General features: G+C 40.6%; 1 protein-coding gene across 2 annotated transcripts in view; it reads left to right on the forward strand.

Moving 5' to 3' along the window:
* Positions 1-21,204, forward strand: part of NKAIN3 (sodium/potassium transporting ATPase interacting 3) — a 542,894-nt gene that overhangs the window by 493,886 nt on the left and 27,804 nt on the right. For both annotated transcript variants that reach the window (XM_061438834.1, XM_061438835.1), the window contains exon 5: positions 8,746-8,806. In XM_061438834.1, the coding sequence (XP_061294818.1) occupies positions 8,746-8,806 (61 nt within the window). The remainder of the gene's footprint in view (positions 1-8,745; positions 8,807-21,204) is intronic.

The following is a 21,204-nucleotide window of genomic DNA, read 5'->3' on the forward strand; positions in this document are numbered from 1 at the left end:
GAGAGTGAAGTCAACAGCTCAAGAAGAGGGACAGAAGATGGAACAGGCAAGCCTGAGGCCAGTCTGAGTGGACGTGGACAGAGGGCTCCTGCCCAACTGCAGTTTTCATTCCAGTTCCCTGGGCCTGACTCCGTGTAGAGAGTCAGGTGCGGAAGAGGCAGCGGCTAATAGTCCCCTTTTAGGCTCACCCAAGACCCTACCCCTCACATTCTGACACTGTCACAAAACAACTGTTTGGATCCAAACTACATTTATAGGTTCATCTCATACCTTTACAAACTGACTTTTAGCTCTATGTTTAGGATTGTAAAGTGTGTAAATATTAGAAGACATATTTTTTATAGAAACATTTTTCTTCAGCTTACTTCATAACACTCAGGTACTATGACCCTAGTAAACTATTTACATGATACCACTGAAGAATTGCTTCCCAGGTGGCACTAGTAAAGAATCTGCCTGCCAATGCTGGAGACGTAAGAGACGCAAGTTCAATCCCTGGGTCAGGAAGATCCCCTGAAGGAGGGCGTGGCAACCCACTCCAATATCCTTGCTTGGAGAATCTCATGGACAGAGGAACCTGGCGAGCTACTGTCTATGGGGTTGCCAAGAGCCGGACACAACTGAAGTGACTGAGCACAGAGCACACACGGTGAAGAATTATTAAGCTTGGCAGGCGACACTTAGAAAAGTCCCAGATATGAGCTACTTAAATAAGTCTATTTGTTTGCCGTGTTTGAACAACGCTGTTGTTCCTCTATGACTTGACACCAGAAATGCACTGAGAACAATGCTCTTTGCAAGTCAGAGTAACTTGTGTGTCCTCCATATATTGCTGAGCTGGCTTGTACAGAGCATCTGCATCACAAAAGCATGTCATTAAAAAGCTTATCTTCCTTGGTAGAAGCCAGCAAACCATTTGTTTTCCATTTTGACTGTCTACACGAGTGCTTCTCCTATACATAAGGGCAATAAATCCCCAAAGCCCAGAGTAATGCGATGCTGTTGCCGTTGTGCATTTTTATGGTCATTGTAGAGGAAACAACTTATTTCCATATTCATTGATTCATTTGAAGCCCAGGGTGCCAGTGGGACTCTTAGGAGAGTGAACCAAATGTCTTCAAATAATTTCAGGCTTCATTTGGCATAGGACACTTCCATAAACAGGCATCACAAATTCTGGATTCCTGAAGGATAAGTGTGAGCAGCTTGATTAAAAAACAAATAGGTTAGGAGTTACTGGGATTACAAGGAAATTCTCCCCATAGTTATCTAAATAAATGAGAACCCAGGCCCTTGTCCCCTGAGGAACCTAAGTTCCTAGACTTCTGTGCTGCTGGGTACACAGAAGAAAACAGATAGACATGGGTGTGCACAAAAACACCCTGCTGGGAGCCCTGGAGAAAGAAATGTGTCTACACAACTCTGTGGTGAGACTGTCCACCTGCAGCCTGTTCTTCAGCCTCAGAGTCTTTTAATAACTCCTTAGGAAGGAGGGAAATGTCCGTGTCCAGCCCAATGCAGAGGGTGAGCCACTGTGCAAAGGTGAGCCTTCACCCCTCCTAAAGGAGAGAGTCAGAAGGTTTCCAAGTGATTAACCACCTGTCACGTTTCTGGACCTTCTGTCATCTATCAACGAGAGGGCAAGCTGCATTCAGACTGCAGCGAGGTTTGGAGTTATGAAAACCACTGATCACTTTGATAAAGTGACTGGAAAATTCATATTCCATCATGTTATTCGTATTTCTCCTCTCCCCAGTGAAGGAAGTGGCGTGTATTCAGGAACACCTGTAGCTATTTTTCATGTACTTCAAATGTTTGTATGAGTGCTAAGTCACTTCAGTTGTGTCTGACTCTTTGCAACCCCATGGACTGTAGTCCACCAGGTTCCTCTGTCCATGGGATTCTCCAGGCAAGAATACGGGAATGGGTAGCCATGCCCTGCTCCAGAGGATCTTCCCAACCCAGAGATCAAACCTGTGTCTCCCATGTCTCCTGCATTGGCAGGTGGAGTCTTTGCCACGGAGCCATGTGTGAGGCCCTTACCCAACCCACTGGTCAGTAACACAGTGCTCCTTGTCCTTGACCTGTCAGAGGCCTTGGCCACGGCCAACTGCCCTGGCTTTCATGTATCCCCCCATCCCTTGGGCCAGTCCTTTTCAGTCCCTTTTACTGCCTCTTTGGCATCTTGCCAACCCGTAAATGTAATAATGTTGCAGGTCTTCATCCCTGAACCTCTTCTCTGCCTTCACTCACTTCCTTAGTGATCTAATCAAGTCATGTGGCTTTAAACACCATCCGTAGACACACTGATGACCTCCAGATTTATTACTGCTCTTTGCCTGAGCCTTACTCAGGGCTGTGTTTTCAAGCTAACAGTCTTTACAGATGAGGTAACTTCTCCTCCATCCCACCTTTGACAAAGAGTAGGCTTGCTTCCTCTTACTAGAAAAGTAACTCAAAAAATCACTATAGAAACTTTTTAAATATTTCAGTATGATCGGTTTTTGGAGGTAAAATTACTGGGTGAAAGAGTTTATATAGTGTTTGCCAACTTCTTCCAAATGTAGTATGTGAGAATGTCAATCTGATCATCTTTGTTAACACACACCCACAAAAATTTTAAGAAGTGTTGTAAAATATGGTGACAACATAGCTTCCTTGTAGTCTTCATGTGATTTCCTTTATGTCTGATGTATGATATCATTCCACAGTTTATTAGTTTTATTTCCTTCTATATGGCTTAGATATCTATGTTTTTTGCAAATTTTTCTATTGTTTGCCCTTTTTAAACTTAGAGGAATGATTTACTTTTAAAAAGCAACTTAAGAGACTTCCCTGGTGGTCCAGTGGCTAGGACTCAGTGCTGTCAGTGCAAGGGGCCTGGTTTTGATCCCTGGTCAGGGAATTAGAGCTTACATGCCCCAACTAAGATCTGACGCAGCCAAATTAAAAAATAAAAATATTTTTTTAAAAGGAACTCAGGATTCCTCTCCTGCAATATGACCTTCTATGTATGCAGGGGGCCATCATGGCCCATGTGGGGAGTACAGCAAAGAAATGTGAAGTTCATTCTGGCTTCTGTACCCTGAGTAGTCAAGTCCTTCATCTCTGGCCCAGCATCCACGAAAAAGTAATGGGCTAACTTGTTAGATTATACATAGAGTAAAATCCCAAATCCTGCACATTCTGACATTAGGTAGCTATGGTTTCTTTTATAAGTAACTTAACACCTTAACCCAAATAAATTACATGCAGATGCTTTCTACTCACAAATGTTCAACTTAATGACGTCTGTAGGGACACAGAAGCTAAGAGCTAAGCATGCCAGCCTCTGCCTGCATCCCGTGGGAGGGACTTGGGCCAAAACTTTTATAAAGTCCTTTTGGACTTGAGGAAAAATTTGGACTAACAAAGAGCCATTTAGAATCTGTTTGTTAAATAGAAAAACTTCCCTCCTTCCTTACAGATTCTCTTAAGCTTTAGGGCTTAAATGTTGGCGTGAGTGGTGGGAAATTTGGGACAGTATCGGGGACTTATTTTTGCTCATGAATCCTTCTGGCTTCCCTCAAATCTCCCAATTCTCTCCTAAGGCAAGTACTGAACAAGTTTTCCTCTCTGCATTCCCTAAATGAGTTTTTCTCACCATCCACTCCAATGAAAAGTGATCCCTTAAGACACTCAGGGGTTTCCCCAGTGGCTCAGCAGTAAAGAATCAGTCTGTCATGCAGGAGACTCAGGAGACTCAGGTTCCATCCCTGGGTGGGGAAGATCCCCTGGAGGAGGGAATGACAATCCACTCCAATATTCTTGCCTGGAGAATCCCATGGACAGAGGAGTCTGGCGGGCTACAGTCCATGGGGTTTCAAAGAGTCAGACACGACTGAAGAGACTGAGTACATACACAAGACACTCAGGCTTGTAGAAATTTTCATTTCTTTGACTTATTCTTACCAAGACTCACAATTAGCAGGACACACAGACCATGGTTAGCTGTCCTGCATGAGTGAAATCTAATCCTGTCAATCCTTATACAAGCCTGCCAGGCTCCTCTGTCCATGGGATTTCCCAGCAAAAATACTGGAGGGAGTTGCCATTTCTTTCTCCAAGGGATCTTCTTGACCCAGTGGTTAAACCCACATCTCTTGTGTCTCCTGCACTGGCAGATGGATTCTTTACCACTAGCTCTACCTGGGAAGCCCTAAAGGCTTGCAGCCCAAACAAATCAATTTTCTACACAAATTCTACTTGCAAAAACGAATCAATCCCTTCACACACACACAAAGGTGCTGGAATCTAGTCTTAGGCCATTTGCATCCATTTAATATATTGAAAAAGATGGAATTTATGCAGTCAGAAGGAGAAAATCATTTGAATGTTATAACCATAGAGATGGATGTCTTTAACAGAAGAGAAAAAAGATGTCTTTAAAATGAATGACTCTTTCAAAACTTTATTTGAAGCAGAAATAATCAGGATTATTATCCTGATGTTGTTTATTTTGTGTCTTTGCTATTGGCAAGAATGTATTTTATTCCATTTCTTAGAGATAAGCAGAAAGCCATGGGGACTATTTCAACTCATTTTCTGGGAAACCAAGAACTACACAACAGTCAGCCGTCTACAAATCAGTGATTAACATGGTGTCTAGACATGTTCTCATGAGAATAGCATTATTAATGAAATAGCAGTTTGGTTAATCATGAGAGCAAAAGTAATTTAGGGAGTAAATAATTTATTAGTATGCCAATCAATGAAGCAAAAGTAAAAGGATATGTTTTAATTAATTCATTTGTTATAATATTGAGATTATGACTGGCAAATTCTGTTTGAAGACTTGGACAGTAATCCAATATTGCCAATATGGCAGGTCTTTATCTTTCTGTTTCCAGCTAATGGTATTGCATATTTCAATTACCCAAAATTCCTTTTGTTTCATATGTCAGGATATTATTAAGATCCATTAATAAACAATTGGATCTGCAAATTTTCTGTTGCTATGCTATGCGTTGCTCTGTTTCTTTAAAACTGGGTGTTCTCACATTTCATTAACAAAAAAATTTTCACCAACTAGGGGAAAATAGTGTGATGCCAGTATAACTAAGAGCCTCATCTTATTTTCTGCTACTTAAAAGGCTCATTTGGAAAAAGAGTAATAAATATATTGACCAATAATCTTAAGTATATAGACAATCTTTTCAGAAACACAGTTAACCCAATAATTTAAAAATAATCTATGGTCCTAAAATGCAGGGAAGAAATACAAGATAAACAAGACTTAAATAAAAACATACTTTTTGAAAATTTTATTTGAAAAATTATTCAACTGAGTTTGCTTCTTTTGCCTTTATAAAAGTACATCTATGGACTTCTCTGGTGGTACAGTGGCTGAGAATCCTCCTGCCAATGCAAGGGACATGAGTTCGATCCCTGATTGGGAAGATTCACATAGGCTAATATACGATGGCAACTGAAGCCCACACACACTAGAGCCCGCACGCTGTAACTACTGAGCCTACATACTACAACCACTGAAGCCTGTGAGCATAGAGCCTCTGCTCTGCAACAAGAGAAGCCACCAAAATGAGAAGCCCACACACCACAACTAAGAGTAATCCCCACTCGCCACAATTAGAGAAAGCCCCAGTGCAAAAACAAAGACCCAGTGAGACAAAAATCAATCAATAAATAACTTTTTTTAAAAGTACATCTATGATCATCTTCTTATGTAGTCCTACTAACTGCTCAATGTCTCATCCTAACCCCAATCCTCTCCCTAAATTTCAACTTACTCAAATGATGGAATCAGAACTTTCTAACTTGCATTTTAACAGTTACTATTTTCCAGGTCTCTTGTAACAACTGGAAGGGCAAACCAGAGGAGATGGGATAGACTTCATTTTAAGTTAAAATTTCTCTATCAGGATGGGATTTTTTTCAACCCTGTCAGATTAGCTCTGCATATTGATATGTGAAAACAGTGTTTCAGCACTGAACTCACCAAGTGTGTTCTCATGGGCCCTTCTAGTCAATACTCTGGCCTTCCTTCCAGGAAATGCCAGTGAACCAACTAGTAAATGCAGATGGATCCAGCATGCCAAATGGAATGAGCCAATGCTAAAAAAAAAAAAAAAAAAAAACAAACAAAATATGTTCCCTGTCAGAGAGGCTAATAATAGGCTAATATCAGCATCATTGTCATCTCAAAAGATATCAATGAAGATAAAACAATAACTTATCTTACTTCAAATCAACATAAATGTGTAAGTAGAAGTGTTAGATTTTTTGTAAAGATATATAGTCTGTTAGGAAAGTAGAAAAGTATTATTCATTGGAGAACTGAGCTATCATGAAAGCCTTAACTTTATACTAGAAAAGTCCTACAACACTCAATCAAAACATTTTGCTTATCTTGCACCTACGTAAATGGAAAAATAATGATTTGTGAGATTTAATTTACCTGAGTTCACTGTGTGGGAAAAATTATTGGATTACCTAAGCTATCAAGCAACTATGGGCTAACTATTCAATATGCAACTGCCAAGATAAAGCAAACGGTGTAGCATCTAAACATTGGTCTGTAAGCAAAGTAACAAAACCAGTTCAGAATTGTTCTTATTGTAACATGATTCATTCAGTCTTCTACTAACCTTCTCCTTGCCAAGTGAGTAGAAGAGACCCAGAGTATCAGTCATCCTGGTCACACTGCACACGAAGAGACTTGATTTGTTTGGCTGTCACTTTGTCTAGCTCTTCAGTGTTCAAAGGAAATGTGAGCTGCCTATTTATGTCACTAGGACTCGTGGCACCTGAACTCACTGAACTGCTCTTCAAGCCAGTGGGCCATCGTCAAAGTCAGTTCCCCACAGTAGGGCATATTCATCCAAAGAGCTACATCAAGGAATCCAAAGTAGAACATGTGTATTGAAAAGAGTGAACACGATAACACCTGGGAACGTAAGGAGAAAATATTACTTCTGTTTCTATTTATGTATTTATTTATTTTCTAAAAACTGAAGAAAAACAAGCTTTTAACAATAAATAATGTGTAGTTTGACTCTGGCTTCCCAGGTGACTAAATGGTAAAGGATCTGCCTGCCAATGCAGGAGACACAGGAGATGCAAGTTCGATCCCTGGGTCAGAAAGATCCCCTGGAGGAGGAAATGGCAACCCACTCCAGGATTCTTGCCTGGGAAATCCCATGGACAGAGGGGCCTGGTAGGTTTCAGTCCATGGGGTTGCAATGAGTCGGATACGCCTTAACAACTGAGCACACACTCACACAGCCTCACCTGGACTGCATGTCGGAAAGTCACATGTATTTCTAAAGTACTAGCCGTAGCCTGTGAAGGAATAGGAGCCCCCCTCTGACTTGGCTGCAGAAGAACTCAAAGTATACTGTTCTCTTGGGTGGAGTCCAGCTGTCTTCAGAAGGCCTTACCCCGTCAACTACGGGCACACACACACATCCTAGCCCCTGAAACCAAGCAGGATCCTGTGGCGCCCCCTTGGGTACAAAAGCCTTTTCATGTCCCTGTTTCTTTGTGAGAAAATGGCTTCAGCTTCTGAAACATTCCCTGAGTTCCGAAGAGCAGATTGAAATAGTTACTAATTAGGAAAAGGAGGAGATGCAGAAACAAAGTAGGAGCAGTCAAGAAAGAAGAACAATATACCTGGTGTTTGCATTTTCCCAGGTGGCTTAGCCGTAAAGAATCTGCCTGCAATGCAGGAGACCCAGGTTTGATCCCTAGGTGAGGAAGATCCCCTGGAGGGCATAGCAACCCACTCCAGTATTCTTGCCTGAAGTATCCCGTGGACAGAGGAGCCTGGCGGGCTACAGTCCATAGAAAGAGTTGCACACGACTGAAGTGACTAAGCAGCAGCGGCACACCTGGTGTTTGCAGCTGGCCATTTATAATTAACAAAGCAATTTAACACTTAATTAGAATTTACATTTTCAAAGCATTTTCCATAATTAAATAAATGATTGGTATTTAATTTACAGTGAACATATTTTGATTCCCCTTGTGGTGATTAAACATTAAAATAGTTGTGGTAATAATGAAAAGTGCTACAAATTGCTCTACAAATAGTAAAAACTTAAATATGTATGTTCTGAATAACCTGTGGTGATTTTAAAATATAAGAACTGGAAATACCAAATCAAAATCTAAGGGAAATATCTGTGATTTGTTCCAAATCAAAATCTAAGTAAAATATATCTATAATTTTTCCCATTTCTGTGTACTACTTTAGAAAGTCATTAAGCCTAAGTAAAAATGAAAAAGTTTCTTTAAAATCATAGCTGCTGCTGCTGCTAAGTCACTTCAGTCATGTCCGACTCTGTGCAATCCCACAGATGGCAGCCCACCAGGCTCCCCGTCCCTGGGATTCTCCAGACAAGAACACTGGAGTGGGTTGCCATTTCCTTCTCCAATGCATGAAAGTGAAAAGTGAAAGTGAAGTCGCTCAGTCATGTCTGACCCTTAGTGACCCCATGGACTGCAGCCTACCAGGCTCCTCCGTCCATGGGATTTTCCAGGCAAGAGTACTGGAGTAGGGTGCCATTTCCTTCTCAAAAATCATAGCTATTATTTTAAAATATTTAAATAGCATTTAAGTTTTTTTTCTAAATGTTACAAATTCATAGATGATACTACTGTATATTCTTTATCTACTGATTATACAGTCTCTTTAATTATGGACATTTGTCCTAGATTTTCAAGACTTTTTTTTCTTCTTTGCAGTTGGTTGGTTTTGTGTATGCCTGTTATGTGATCAGTATTTTCATGGAAGAAGAGGATACCTGTAAGTATTATTTTATCTGCTTCTGAGTTTATTTTGCATGAGATTAGCTTCCAAAACTAATCATTACAGGATCATGAAATGTTTTATATTTGGAATTTTAAATGATTAAAATCAACAGAGTAAAGTTACAATCAAACATTTACAAACTATCCTGCACACAAATAAGATTGCACCAAGTATGGAAGCCCTCAATCCAAGTCATGCAAAAGAATGTGGAGAGACAGAGATGCCCACTGATTGCTGCTGTATCATTTTAGTAACTTTTCATCAGAGACCTAAATGTCTTTCAGAGTAGAAAATTAGGGTTGCTTTATCTATCACCAGTTATAAGTATGCTGGCTGCAGAATTTTGAAATCTGACTAATAGCAATAACATCAATAGGATAATACAATATATCAAGCACTACATATGTATATAAACTCCATAAAGGAAACAAAAATGACAACCTTCAATGTAAGATGTAAATAAAGAGAGAGACATGCTGAAAAACAATTAATGGAATGATAATAAGTAGTCACATTTTAGCAGAACACTAAAAAAAAAAAACAAAAAGACATTATTACTGGAAGTTATGTGGAAAGAACCTTAGCAACAGAGGCCAACAACTGGCATTTATGGAACACCTGCTAATCGATAAGGCACTTCTTGGCACAATTTCATTATAGGCTCATGTCATACCAAAAACCTTAAATTTGCTTTTTAAAAATAAATTATTATTAGATAAATAAATCATAACCAACCATCCTGGGGATTTGGTTATATCACTGCAGTTACTGTCTGGGTTGTAAAGTTGACTCTTTTTTTAAAAAATGAGGGTCAGTGTCTAGTTAACTGTTACAACTTCTTTCTATAACGTAATTGCAAAAGAGTAAATTCTTACCACCAAATAGGTACAGCTCATGGTGTATGAACTGGAATCCAGTTAACAAAGAGGATTTATTTAGTCAATGGAAGAAATACTCAGATCAGATCAGTCACTCAGTCATGTCCGACTCTTTTTGACCCCATAAATCGGAGCACGCCAGGCCTCCCTGTCCATCACCAACTCCCGGAGTTCACTCAGACTCACATCCATCGAGTCAGTGATGCCATCCAGCCATCTCATCCTCTGTCGCCCCCTTCTCCTCCTGCCCCCAATCCCTCCCAGCATCACAGTCTTTTCCAATGAGTCAACTCTTCTCATGAGGTGGCCAAAGTACTGGAGTTTCAGCTTTAGCATCATTCCTTCCAAAGAAATCCCAGGGCTGAGCTCCTTCAGAATGGACGGGTTGGATCTCCTTGCAGTCCTAGGGACTCTCAAGAGTCTTCTCCAACACCACAGTTCAAAAGCATCAATTCTTCGGCACTCAGCCTTTTTCACAGTCCAACTCTCACATCCATACATGACCACAGGAAAAACCATAGCCTTGACTAGACGAACCTTTGTTGGCAAAGTAATGTCTCTGCTTTTCAATATGCTATCTAGGTTGGTCATAACTTTCCTTCCAAGGAGTAAGCGTCTTTTAATTTCATGGCTGCAGTCACCATCTGCAGTGATTTTGGAGCCCAGAAATATAAAGTCTGACACTGTTTCCACTGTTTCCCCTTCTATTTCCCATGAAGTGATGGGACCGGATGCCATGATCTTCGTTTTCTGAATGTTGAGCTTTAAGCCAACTTCTTCACTCTCCACTTTCACTTTCATCAAGAGGCTTTTGAGTTCCTCTTCACTTTCTGCCATAAGGGTGGTGTCATCTGCATATCTGAGGTTATTGATATTTCTCCCGGCAATCTTGATTCCAGCTTGTGTTTCTTCCAGTCCAGCATTTCTCATGATGTACTCTGCATATAAGTTAAATAAGCAGGGTGACAATATACAGCCTTGATGCACTCCTTTTCCTATTTGGAACCAGTCTGTTGTTCCATGTCCAATTCTAACTGTTGCTTCCTGACCTGCATACAAATTTCTCAAGAGGCAGATCAGGTGGTGTGGTATTCCCATCTCTTTCAGAATTTTCCACAGTTTATAGTGATCCACACAGTCAAAGGCTTTGGCATAGTCAATAAAGCAGAAATAGATGTTTTTCTGTAACTCTCTTGCTTTTTCTATGATCCAGCAGATGTTGGCAATTTGATCTCTGGTTCCTCTGCCTTTTCTAAAACCAGCTTGAACATCAGGAAGTTCACGGTTCACATATTGCTGAAGCCTGGCTTGGAGAATTTTGAGCATTACTTTACTAGCATGTGAGATGAGTGCAACTGTGCGGTAGTTTGAGCATTCTTTGGCATTGCCTTTCTTTGGGATTGGAATGAAAACTGACCTTTTCTAGTCCTGTGGCCACTGCTGAGTTTTCCAAATTTGCTGGCATATTGAGTGCAGCACTTTCACAGCATCATCTTTCAGGATTTGGAATAGTTCAACTGGAATTCCATCACCTCCACTAGCTTTGTTCATACTGATGCTTTCTAAGGCCCACTTGACTTCCCATTCCAGGATGTCTGGCTCTAGGTCAGTGATCACACCATCGTGATTATCTGGGTCGTGAAGCTCTTTTTTGTACAGTTCTTCTGTGTATTCTTGCCATCTCTTCTTAATATCTTCTGCTTCTGTTAGGTTCATACCATTTCTGTCCTTTATCGAGCTCATCTTTGCATGAAATGTTCCTTTGGAGAAATACTAGACCTTGAGATTAAACTCACCAGGCAGTGAAAATATGCAAACATACCACATCATCTCTTTTTTTTTTCCACATCATCTCTTTTGTGCCTGTTTGTGGCTCTCTTTTATAATGCTAATTGATCTGGAAAGTTTCTGACATTTCAAAAGTGCTGCTGTAACAACAACACTTCCAACTATGAGGTTAACTTCAAAAGTTATATTTTCAGGTGTTCCAGTAGTAGTTCTGCAATCTTACAAAGTTTACGTACTGAAAATCAGCAGAATGCTTCCAGTGCACAGCTAAGACAGTCTGCACAGCCAAAAACAACCAGTTGAGCAAGGACAATTTTAACTGGAATTGGGACCTTACAAAATTATTAGAGTTGGGGCTGTATAAATGCTTCTACAAAGCATGATATTAATACATTGATTGATAAATCCCAGCTGGATACCTTATAAAGTACTTTTGAGCAGGTACCAAAAGGATCTTCTTTCTTCTCCTCACTGAACTGATCAGAGGTTCTCAAATGATGCCAATTCTTCATTTATCCTACCTTCTTGTGTGAGGGCAGGCAGATTAATCAATAGTCTTTTATCTAGTAGAATAAATACATAAAGGACTTTTCCTTGAAGCTTGTGATTTTAAGCTAAATTTGGAAATGCAAAATGACATGCAAAATAAAAGATTCATCTAAATTGAGTAAAACATTTTTGACCTTCTTTCAGCCTTTTATGGCATAATAATGTCCATGTATATGAATCAGCTTGCTACTGGCAGACATTATGGTTTCATTGATTTTAGAGTCTTTAACTACCTTACATTTCTGTATAGAAATCTCTGAATCAGCTATTTTAATGCCCATGAAACCGTCATTGAAGCAGCTGCTAGCAGCCTATTCTATTAATGGTTTAATTCTAGTGTTTGTTACTAGGATCATACATTAAGTTACCAAGAGACATCCAGATAAAGTAGTTGTGTTACCATCAATTCAAATAATACTTAGAGCCAAAAGGGTCTTGGGTGCTCAAAATGAAGTAAATACGCCCCAGACGAACTTGACATGATAATTGGCTGGAAGCAAGATGACAGTAAAAAGCAATCACAAACCTTTTAGTCTGATAGTTCTCAAAGTGAGGGTAATCTTACATTTTTTTATGGAAAGAAGTAGGACTCTAAGTGCAGTTGTAATTAAATTGTCCCAGAGTCTTCAGAAGGTAGATGTGAGCAAAAAGAAATGTCTGAAACTGATTGCATTGATCCCATAGACTAGTGCAATTTATGCCAACACTTAGCTGTCAGGTAATAATGAACTGCCCTTTGGAGCCACCACTGAGCTAGCGAGAGAGCATTACCAACCTCCAATCAAGAAGATGTGTCCTTTGAATTTTGTTTCCAGAATGTAAACATCAAATAAGAAAACAATACTGGTAGCCTTTCAGTTTATCTAAGCATACTTCTGGAAAGCTTCTTCTGAAAGGTAACTGCAAATAGACAATGTAAAGTCATAGTATTTTGGCAGACAAAATAACATTTATCATTTTGATTCCTATTCTAACTAATGAAAATCTCTGCATTATTCAAAATGCAAAGTTAAGCCTTGCTCATGGACTGAAAGCTGTCAGCCATCCTTAAAAATTAATAACTACCTGCCTCTCTCCTCTGCAGTGCTTAAGTGGCTCTATGGGACTAACATTTCAGCTGATGGACATTTCTGAAGGGTAATAAATGCTTGAGGAAACATTTATTTCCAGCCACCCATCTTAGTTACCTTTCAGACTCTTTCGCCATTTCCTATAAAGACTATGATTGCAGGTCAAAGACAATGAAATAAAAAGCTCTCAAAAGCAAGAGTGCTGCTAAGTAGGGTCAATACTGTTCATCATTCATTCTCATGAAAAAGCCTATTTATATCTATTTCATTTTTTATTTCTTTTTTTAATATCTGTCAATCTCTTTGAACACTTTTGTGAGACCAGGGTATTTGGAACCTGTAATAGTAAAAACATGTCAACATCTTGTTTGTGAACCATTTACTGCTGAAAATGAACTTGTGGGATGGCTACTGTCTTGTCAGTTTTACTAAAAACAGCTTTTTTAATTCAAGGAAGTGTGGTGGAGAAGCAAAGACGCTGACAAATAGTATTAACTTTATAAATATAGTCAGGTTTTTTCAGAGGATCTTTTGCTAGCACTGCTTCATCTGACATTAGGTTGCAAATTGCGAATGGAGCATCTGTTGGGCTTGCAAAGCCCAGCCTACTATGTATATGTTGAATGGCTGGAGAAATGTACAGTTGAAAACCCTAAGTGTTAGTTTTTGAAAAGAAAACAAATTCCCTAGATGTGGGTTCAGTATTTTATTTTTAAAATCTCAAAATACCTCTTTATACAACTGTTTGACCCTTGCTAATGTAGTTTGGGGAACTTTTTATTGGAAAGAAGCACAAGCTTTGGAAAAATAATTGCGTATCTGCTGTCCTTGAGGCTTCCCATAGGCTAGTGCTCATGTATTTGCTTGTCTTTCTGTGAATTCCTGTTAAGAGAGCAAGGTGATAGTACCGTAGCAATGATGCGAACTTAGGTCCTGCCAAGAGTTTACCGGAGAAGCTAATGGGAGGGAAACTGACTAGTTTGAGTGTTAATTTACAGTTTCACTTCCTTCATTTTGTGATGTCTGGAAAAGCCTTAGAAAAATAATGTGACCCAGAAGTCAGGCAGTAGAGGAGAGAGAGAAAGCAGCAGAGGCCTGAATGATCCTCAGAAGAGAAAACGTTTCTTTATTTTGTGAGCTTTGAAATATGTGTATGTTTGAGGGTTGTTGGGCTGCACTCCACAGGCTTACAAGCCCTGTACTTGCCCAGCCTCAAGACTGAAGAAAGAGCCCAGAGTCAGCGTCAAAGACATCAGTGATTTCATGGTTGGGGGATTTTACACATCCCAATGTCTCTCAAGAGGGATGTCATCAACACCCAGCTCCCCAAACCAGTAAGTCAAGGAGGGACTCTCCATGGAGTCGATAGCAAATACTAAAACCAGCTCCAAAGTCAGGGCTAACCTCACAGTGAAGTGGTGCCTAGACAGTCAGAAACGGGTTTAATTTTCCTGTGTTTCCACTTGAAACTGTATGTTAGAAAGTTTTTAAATGAGATTGGTCCTCATTCTGCCAATACCTAGCTCTGTGCCCATTAACTAATAGAATCTCCCATTAGGGGCCCCCAAGCACTTAGCTCTAACATCACAGCCCTGTGGATGACGCCCAGAGCCAGGAGTATTTCAAGGCACCATCAAGTGCATCACCTTTTCTTCATGCATTTCAAATGGTAAATATCAGGTTGCTATTCAAGACATCCTCATCTCTCTGCTCCAGACTAACAGCCCAGGCAGTGTGAAGACCAGCTTCACCCCTTAAGGCAAGCCCTCTACACAGATGCCTGTCAACTCAAAAGAGACATGATCTCATCTCCCTACAACCGGGGTCAGACAGGTTGGAGCTCCCAGGTTCTTATGGTTACCAAGAGTCCAAGCTGTGGGGCATGCCCTTCCCTGAGAAGGAAGACTGAAGGATCTGCCATCCAGATGGTACAGAATGGAAGATGAGAGATTTGGGAGCCAGAGGTGATTATGAGGGAACAACAGAAAAAAAGAAAGTTCACATCCTCATGGCATCCTAAATGCAGTAAGAAAAAGAAAGGGGTGGGGGGAATGTAGGGATTTTATGTGGATCCTGGGCAATAGTTTTTATTATTTATTCAATAATAATGCATTATTAGTGGGAAAATTTAGAAACCCAAGGGACAGAGGAGCTAGCAGTATTCTGACATGATCCCTTGTATTTTCATTTTAATTCTAAAGTCAGTAGCCCCATCCCAACTCATCCCCACCCTTCTCAGTCATCCAACTGAGCTGCTCAGGCAGCCCTACCATGGGTAAACTGAGCCCTTGTTTCTCTCCAGCCATCCCTGAGCTGTCCAGTGATTGGTCCCTGAGCAGCAGAGAAGCATGTGCCTTACCCACTGGCCCTGATGCTGTCCCACGAGGGCACGTGTGTGAGGGCCCCCTCTGCTTCCTCTCACGCATTCCAAATCAATGGCGTCTCCTGGTCCGTGAAAACTGCAGCCTTAGAGCTCCCTACACTGCAACTTTGGAGTCCTTACTCTCATTTTAGGAATGAGGACATGAAGCCCAGACAGGTGATGTAATTGTGGCATCTTTGTCCTCCTCTGCTCTGCACTGACAGCATGACACTCTAAGATATAGAGAAGGCAAGCCAGCAGACATGGCTTCCCACAGGCTCCTTGGGTCTCTTTCCCATCAGAGCTGTCCATATTTATCCATGATTTTCTTCTTGCTGACACAGAAGAGGGGGACCTTCACTCTGTCCTGGGGCTCCTGTGGCTCCTCTGTGCGTCCTTCCCACGTATTCAGGCAGCTGGCATCATTAATGATTCTCTCTCCACCTCCCTGGCTTTATCTCTTTTTCCCTTCCCCATCCTAGTTTCTTCCTCTCCTTGAATCTTTTTCTTCAGCTTATGAATAAAGCTGTGCGTGCATGCTCAGTCGCTCAGTCCTGTCTGACTCTTTGCCACTCTATGGACTGTAGCCTGCCAGGCTCCTTTGTCCATAGGATTTCCCAGGCATGAATACTGGTGGGGGTTGTCATGCCCTCCTCCAGGGTATCTTCCTGGCCCAGGTATCAAACCCATGTCTGCTCTTGCTGTCTTCTGTCTCGCTTCTCTTTTGTTTGCTCTTGCTCTCTCTCTCTGATTATAAGAAGAACACAAAGTCTATATTAGAGTGAATGGGATACCCTGAGAACATCTTTCTTTGCTGTATACAGTTCAGTCAGCTGCCAAGCTTGAACATATGTGCTTGTGTCAGGGGCTTGCCAGCTATTTGCCATTTGTGTGTTCTTCTTCTGGCAGACCGCTGGGTTGCATCTCCCAAGCTCCCTGCAGTTGGGTGTCCCATGACACTGAATTCCAGATCATGGAATGTGAGCAGAAGAGACACCCCCACTTCCAGGCTTGGCCTCCAAATCCTCCCCTATGTGGTTCTCCATGTTCTTCCCCTTTCTGCCTCTTGGTTACAGACCAGCATAGAAGCTTTGGAAGTCACATGTTCAAAATGGTGGAACCACCACGGTGAATAAATATTGAAATAAATGTTGGAATCTATTTCTCTATTAAGTAAACATCTCAGATGATTTGATTTTGCTGCATGTTAAGGGCTTTTCTGGTGGCTCGGAAGGTAAAGAATCTGCCTGCAATGCAAGAGACCTGGGTTTGATCTCCAGGGAGGGAAGATCCCCTGGAGAAGGGAATAGCAACCCACTCCAGTATTCTTGCCTGGAGAATTCCATGGACAGGGAATGGATTTTCAGAGCTTTTTAAAATAGTTGGTGGAACAAGAAGACATCTCATGCCATATCCTTCCAATGTAACTAATTCAGCAGCCCACAGCCTTGGGACTCAGATGACATTAGATTTGAGTAGACGCAAGACTTTACTCCTATCAAGAATCTCTTTCTGGTTGGCTTTATAGTCACTAACCCTCTAAAACATTTTAATGTCTTCCCACGCGACTCAAATGTTCTGTTGACATTCCACTTATCTTCTTTCAACCATATCTCCTGATGGTATTCTGTGTTCTTTCTATATTCTAGGTAGGTTGCAAATTCTTGCAGTGCTCAACTAGATTTGGCATTTTCCAAAATCTCTTCTTGTTCTATAGTCATTGACCTTTCGGTGTCTGAAAGTATAGTCCAGATCCAGAATACTATTGTTTAATTTTAAGACTTAAACAAGTTTAAGTAGCTAATCCTTTATTCATTTGATTCATTAGTTCAAGAAACAGTTACTGAAAGACTGCTATGTATTAGACCCACAAGGATACAGAGATCAGTAAGCCTTGGTCCCTTTCTTAGGAGATCTCACATCCAATAAGTGAGCCAGGTATGTAAATAATGATGAACGAGTGAAGCGCAGATCATGGTCTGCATAAAGTGAATCAGAGGCACAGAAAAAAATCAGCAGAGGCTAATCACCTGTCAGAGCATCAAGCATGGCTTCTCAGAGCATGAGAACATGGTCTTATATGAAGAAAATTACAAGGAAGAGGACATTAAAATGCTGGCAAAAAGATATGTCAAACCAGTGTGGGGAAACCATGGGGTACTCAGGAAGTGATGAATATGGGGTGTGTTCAGTTCACTAAGTGAACAGGGTCAGTCTTTGCGGGACCTTGGATTCTGTCTTATACCATTGTTAACTCTAAGTCACTTTAGTAGCGTCTGACTCTTTGTGACCCCATAGACTGTAGCCCACCAGGTTCCTCTGTCCATGGGATTCTCCAGGCAAGTGAGTCCCAACCTATTTTATATCTTGGCACTTATAGAGAAAAGTCAAAATTTATGAGGCACACTGTGACAAATAAGCTACTTTTTCCCAGCAATAAATGACCACCCAGACCACTAGCTACCCCTAGTCTTGCTCAGCAAGCATGTGGGTATGAGCATGGCCCCCCGTCCCACCAAACACACACCAGGGAATTAGGGAATCAATATCCTGTCAGCTGTACCTACTCAGGTCTCAACAGCTGGGATGCTTTGATAGATGATGTGGAATCAATGAAAAGATTTAATCTTGGGAAGAATATGATCAGATTCAATTTTCTTTGAATAGTCATTCATAGAAAGAGAACTTATAAAATGATCTCAGAAGAAATGGCATTTTGGGGATGGAGTCTATCCTAGAAATTGGAAAACCAAAAGTAATAATAGAGGCTATTTTTAAAAGGAAAAAGAATATTCAAAGGGGAAATGTTCAAAATTGTAGAAGCAGACAGGAAAAACTGAATTATAGAGACTTCAAAGTCAACAAATATTTGTCACTTGATTTATAGAGCAAAATAAAACATTAGCTAGATTTAAATGAATGATAAAAATATATTGGGGAAACATTGAATAACTAAGAAAAATGCATTGTATAAGGGGGGAATATGTACCTGTTTAGACAAATTCTTAGAGCTGTTTTTAGCCCTTACCTTTTTAATTTAATATTTTTTCTCTGAGTCATTCCATTCTGCTTTATTGACCCCAAACAGATCTTAGAAATTCACTGTGCCATTGTTTAAGTATTATATACTCATGGAAAATTTTAAAGTGGAAAGAAACTGTGTGCTCTAATTATGGGAACATCTGCCTTCAGAAATGTGGACCCATGAGAAAAACAAAAGAGGAAATTCATCCAAATAAAAAATGAAAAGGGAGCTCCAAAAATAGAAAAGGGAGGTGTTTTCAGAATTTTTAAAAATCTTTTTTCCTCTAGAATAAAATATTCCTCTGAATGAGCCTAATAGTAATGACGCAAAGGCCTTCAGCCACCCCTGATTCTGAGCATACGGTAATTGAAACTTATAAAAACTTTGAAAGAGACTTCAGGAAAGCCAAATTGCAGTTGTTAATAGTAAGCAGCCATTCCACCCAATTACTGATGAAGAGGAACCAAAGGGTTAGCAGTGTATCTACAAAAGGAAAGGAGTACAACTTCTGTGACTTTAAAAACCTGAGTAACTTTAAAGGGACTGTTTGTGCGTGCATGCTTGCGTGCTCAGCCCTGGCTGACTCTTTGCGACCCCATGGACTGTAGCCCACCAGGCTCCTCTGTCCATGGAATTCTCTAAATAAGAATACTTGGAGTGGATTGCCATTTCCTACTCCAGGGGCTCTTCCCGACCCAGGAGTTGAAGCCATATCTCCTGCATCTCCTGCATTGGCAAGCAGATTCTTTACCACTGTGCCACCTGGGAAGCACTTTAAAGGGAATAGAAAACAATTAAAAAAAAAAAAGAGGGGATATATGTAAACATACAGCTGATTCACTTTCCTGTACAGCAGAAACAAACAACATGGCGAGGCAATTCTATGCCAACAAAAACTAATTTTATAAAAGCAAATATACGATTAAAGATGAAAATTAAAAAGGAAAAAGAAAAGGACCTAGGTTCTTTCTTCCTTAATATGAGAAAATGAAAACTAAAAAGTGTATATGTACATTGAGGAAGAAGGCTGTGGGAGCCGGTATGTCCTAGGCATTTTTATAAAGATAATACAACTCTAGCAGTCAAGAGTGAGAGAAGAAATTACAGCAACAGATGCTTTATTATCACAGCACCTTGTAGAGACACTATAACCAGGTTCCCCTCGCACAAGAATCAAGACAAAATGCTACAGACTGTCCATGGTATCCTTACAGAAAAACTGTATAGATTTATAGAATACAAAACAGAAATTTTGTAGTTTCTATTCAAATAGTGTCATAGAATAAGTGTACCCATGCACCTAAAGGAAAAACACTGAAAGCATTGGGGAAATGTCACTCTGCGCACTTTGTACAAAGGGGATGTATTACGTACAAAGAATCCCATAGAGTGATTTGAAATACCAAGAAAAAAGAGAGTGATTTCCCCTCAGTGTCTGTGCTACTATGAGGAAAAAGGACTAGAGAATAAAACAATGCCAGTTAAAAGCTAAAAAAAAAAAAAAAAAGGCTCAAGAGTGCATGCTAAGTCACTTCAGTCATGTCCAACTCTGCAACGCTATGGATTGTAGCCCACCAGGCTCCTCCGTCCAATGGATTCTCCAGGCAAGAATACTGGAATGGGTTGTCATGCCCTCCTCCAGGGGACCCTCCCAACCCAGGGAGCAAACCCACATCTCTTAGTCTCCTACACTGGCAGGTATGGCAGGTGAGTTCTTTACCACTGCTGCTGCTGCTGCTGCTAAGTTGCTTCAGTCGTGTCCAACTCTGTGCTACCCCATAGATGGCAGCCCACCAGGCTCCGCCATCCCTGGGATTCTCCAGGCAAGAACACTGGAGTGAGTTGCCATTTCCTTCTCCAATGCATGAAAGTGAAAAGTCAAAGTGAAGTCGCTCAGTTGTGTCCAACCCTGTGCGACCCCATAGACGGCAGCCCACCAGGCTCCCCCATCCCTGGGATTCTCTAGGTAAGAACACTGGAGTGGGTTACCATTTGCTTCTCCAATGCATGAAAGTGAAAAGTCAAAGTGAAGTCACTCAGTTGTGTCCGACTCTTAGCGACCCCATGGACTGCAGCCTACCAGGCTCCTCCGTCCATGGGATTTTCCAGGCAAGAGTACTGGGTGGGGTGCCATTGTCTTTACCACTAGCACCAACCAAATCAAATGTCTCATTAGCAAGAATTCAATGTAAAGCTTATCATTACAATAACAGAATTTTAGGATGTAATTCAAATACTACACAATTGTGAAAACAATGCCCCCACCAAAAAAAATAACTGTTTACTTTTAATAGTTGCAAAATTTTATATGGCTATAAAATGAACATCTAATTAATAATCCGCCATTATTAAAATCTAGCTCAATCAAATGGCTTCCTTGATGACTCAGTGATAAAGAATCCTCCTGCCAAGGTCTGCCTAATGCAGGAGATGTGAGTTCTATCCCTGAATTGGGAAGATCCCCTTGAGAAGGAAATGGCAACCCACTCCAGTATTCTTGCCTGGGAAATCCCATGGACAGAGGAGCCTGGCAGGCTACAGTGCATGGGGTCACAAAGAGTCAGACACAACTCAGCAACTAAACAACAACAAATAACAATCAAATGTAACAGAGTGTGATATGACAAATATTATGGGTATGATCTTTAAAAATAAAAAATGTGCCTTCCTTATTTTGGCAAAATCAGATTTCGCATTTGAAGCTTATCTTTAGAACAATG

The sequence above is a fragment of the Bos javanicus genome, chromosome 14, assembly GCF_032452875.1.
Source record: "Bos javanicus breed banteng chromosome 14, ARS-OSU_banteng_1.0, whole genome shotgun sequence".
Taxonomy (NCBI): domain Eukaryota; kingdom Metazoa; phylum Chordata; class Mammalia; order Artiodactyla; family Bovidae; genus Bos; species Bos javanicus.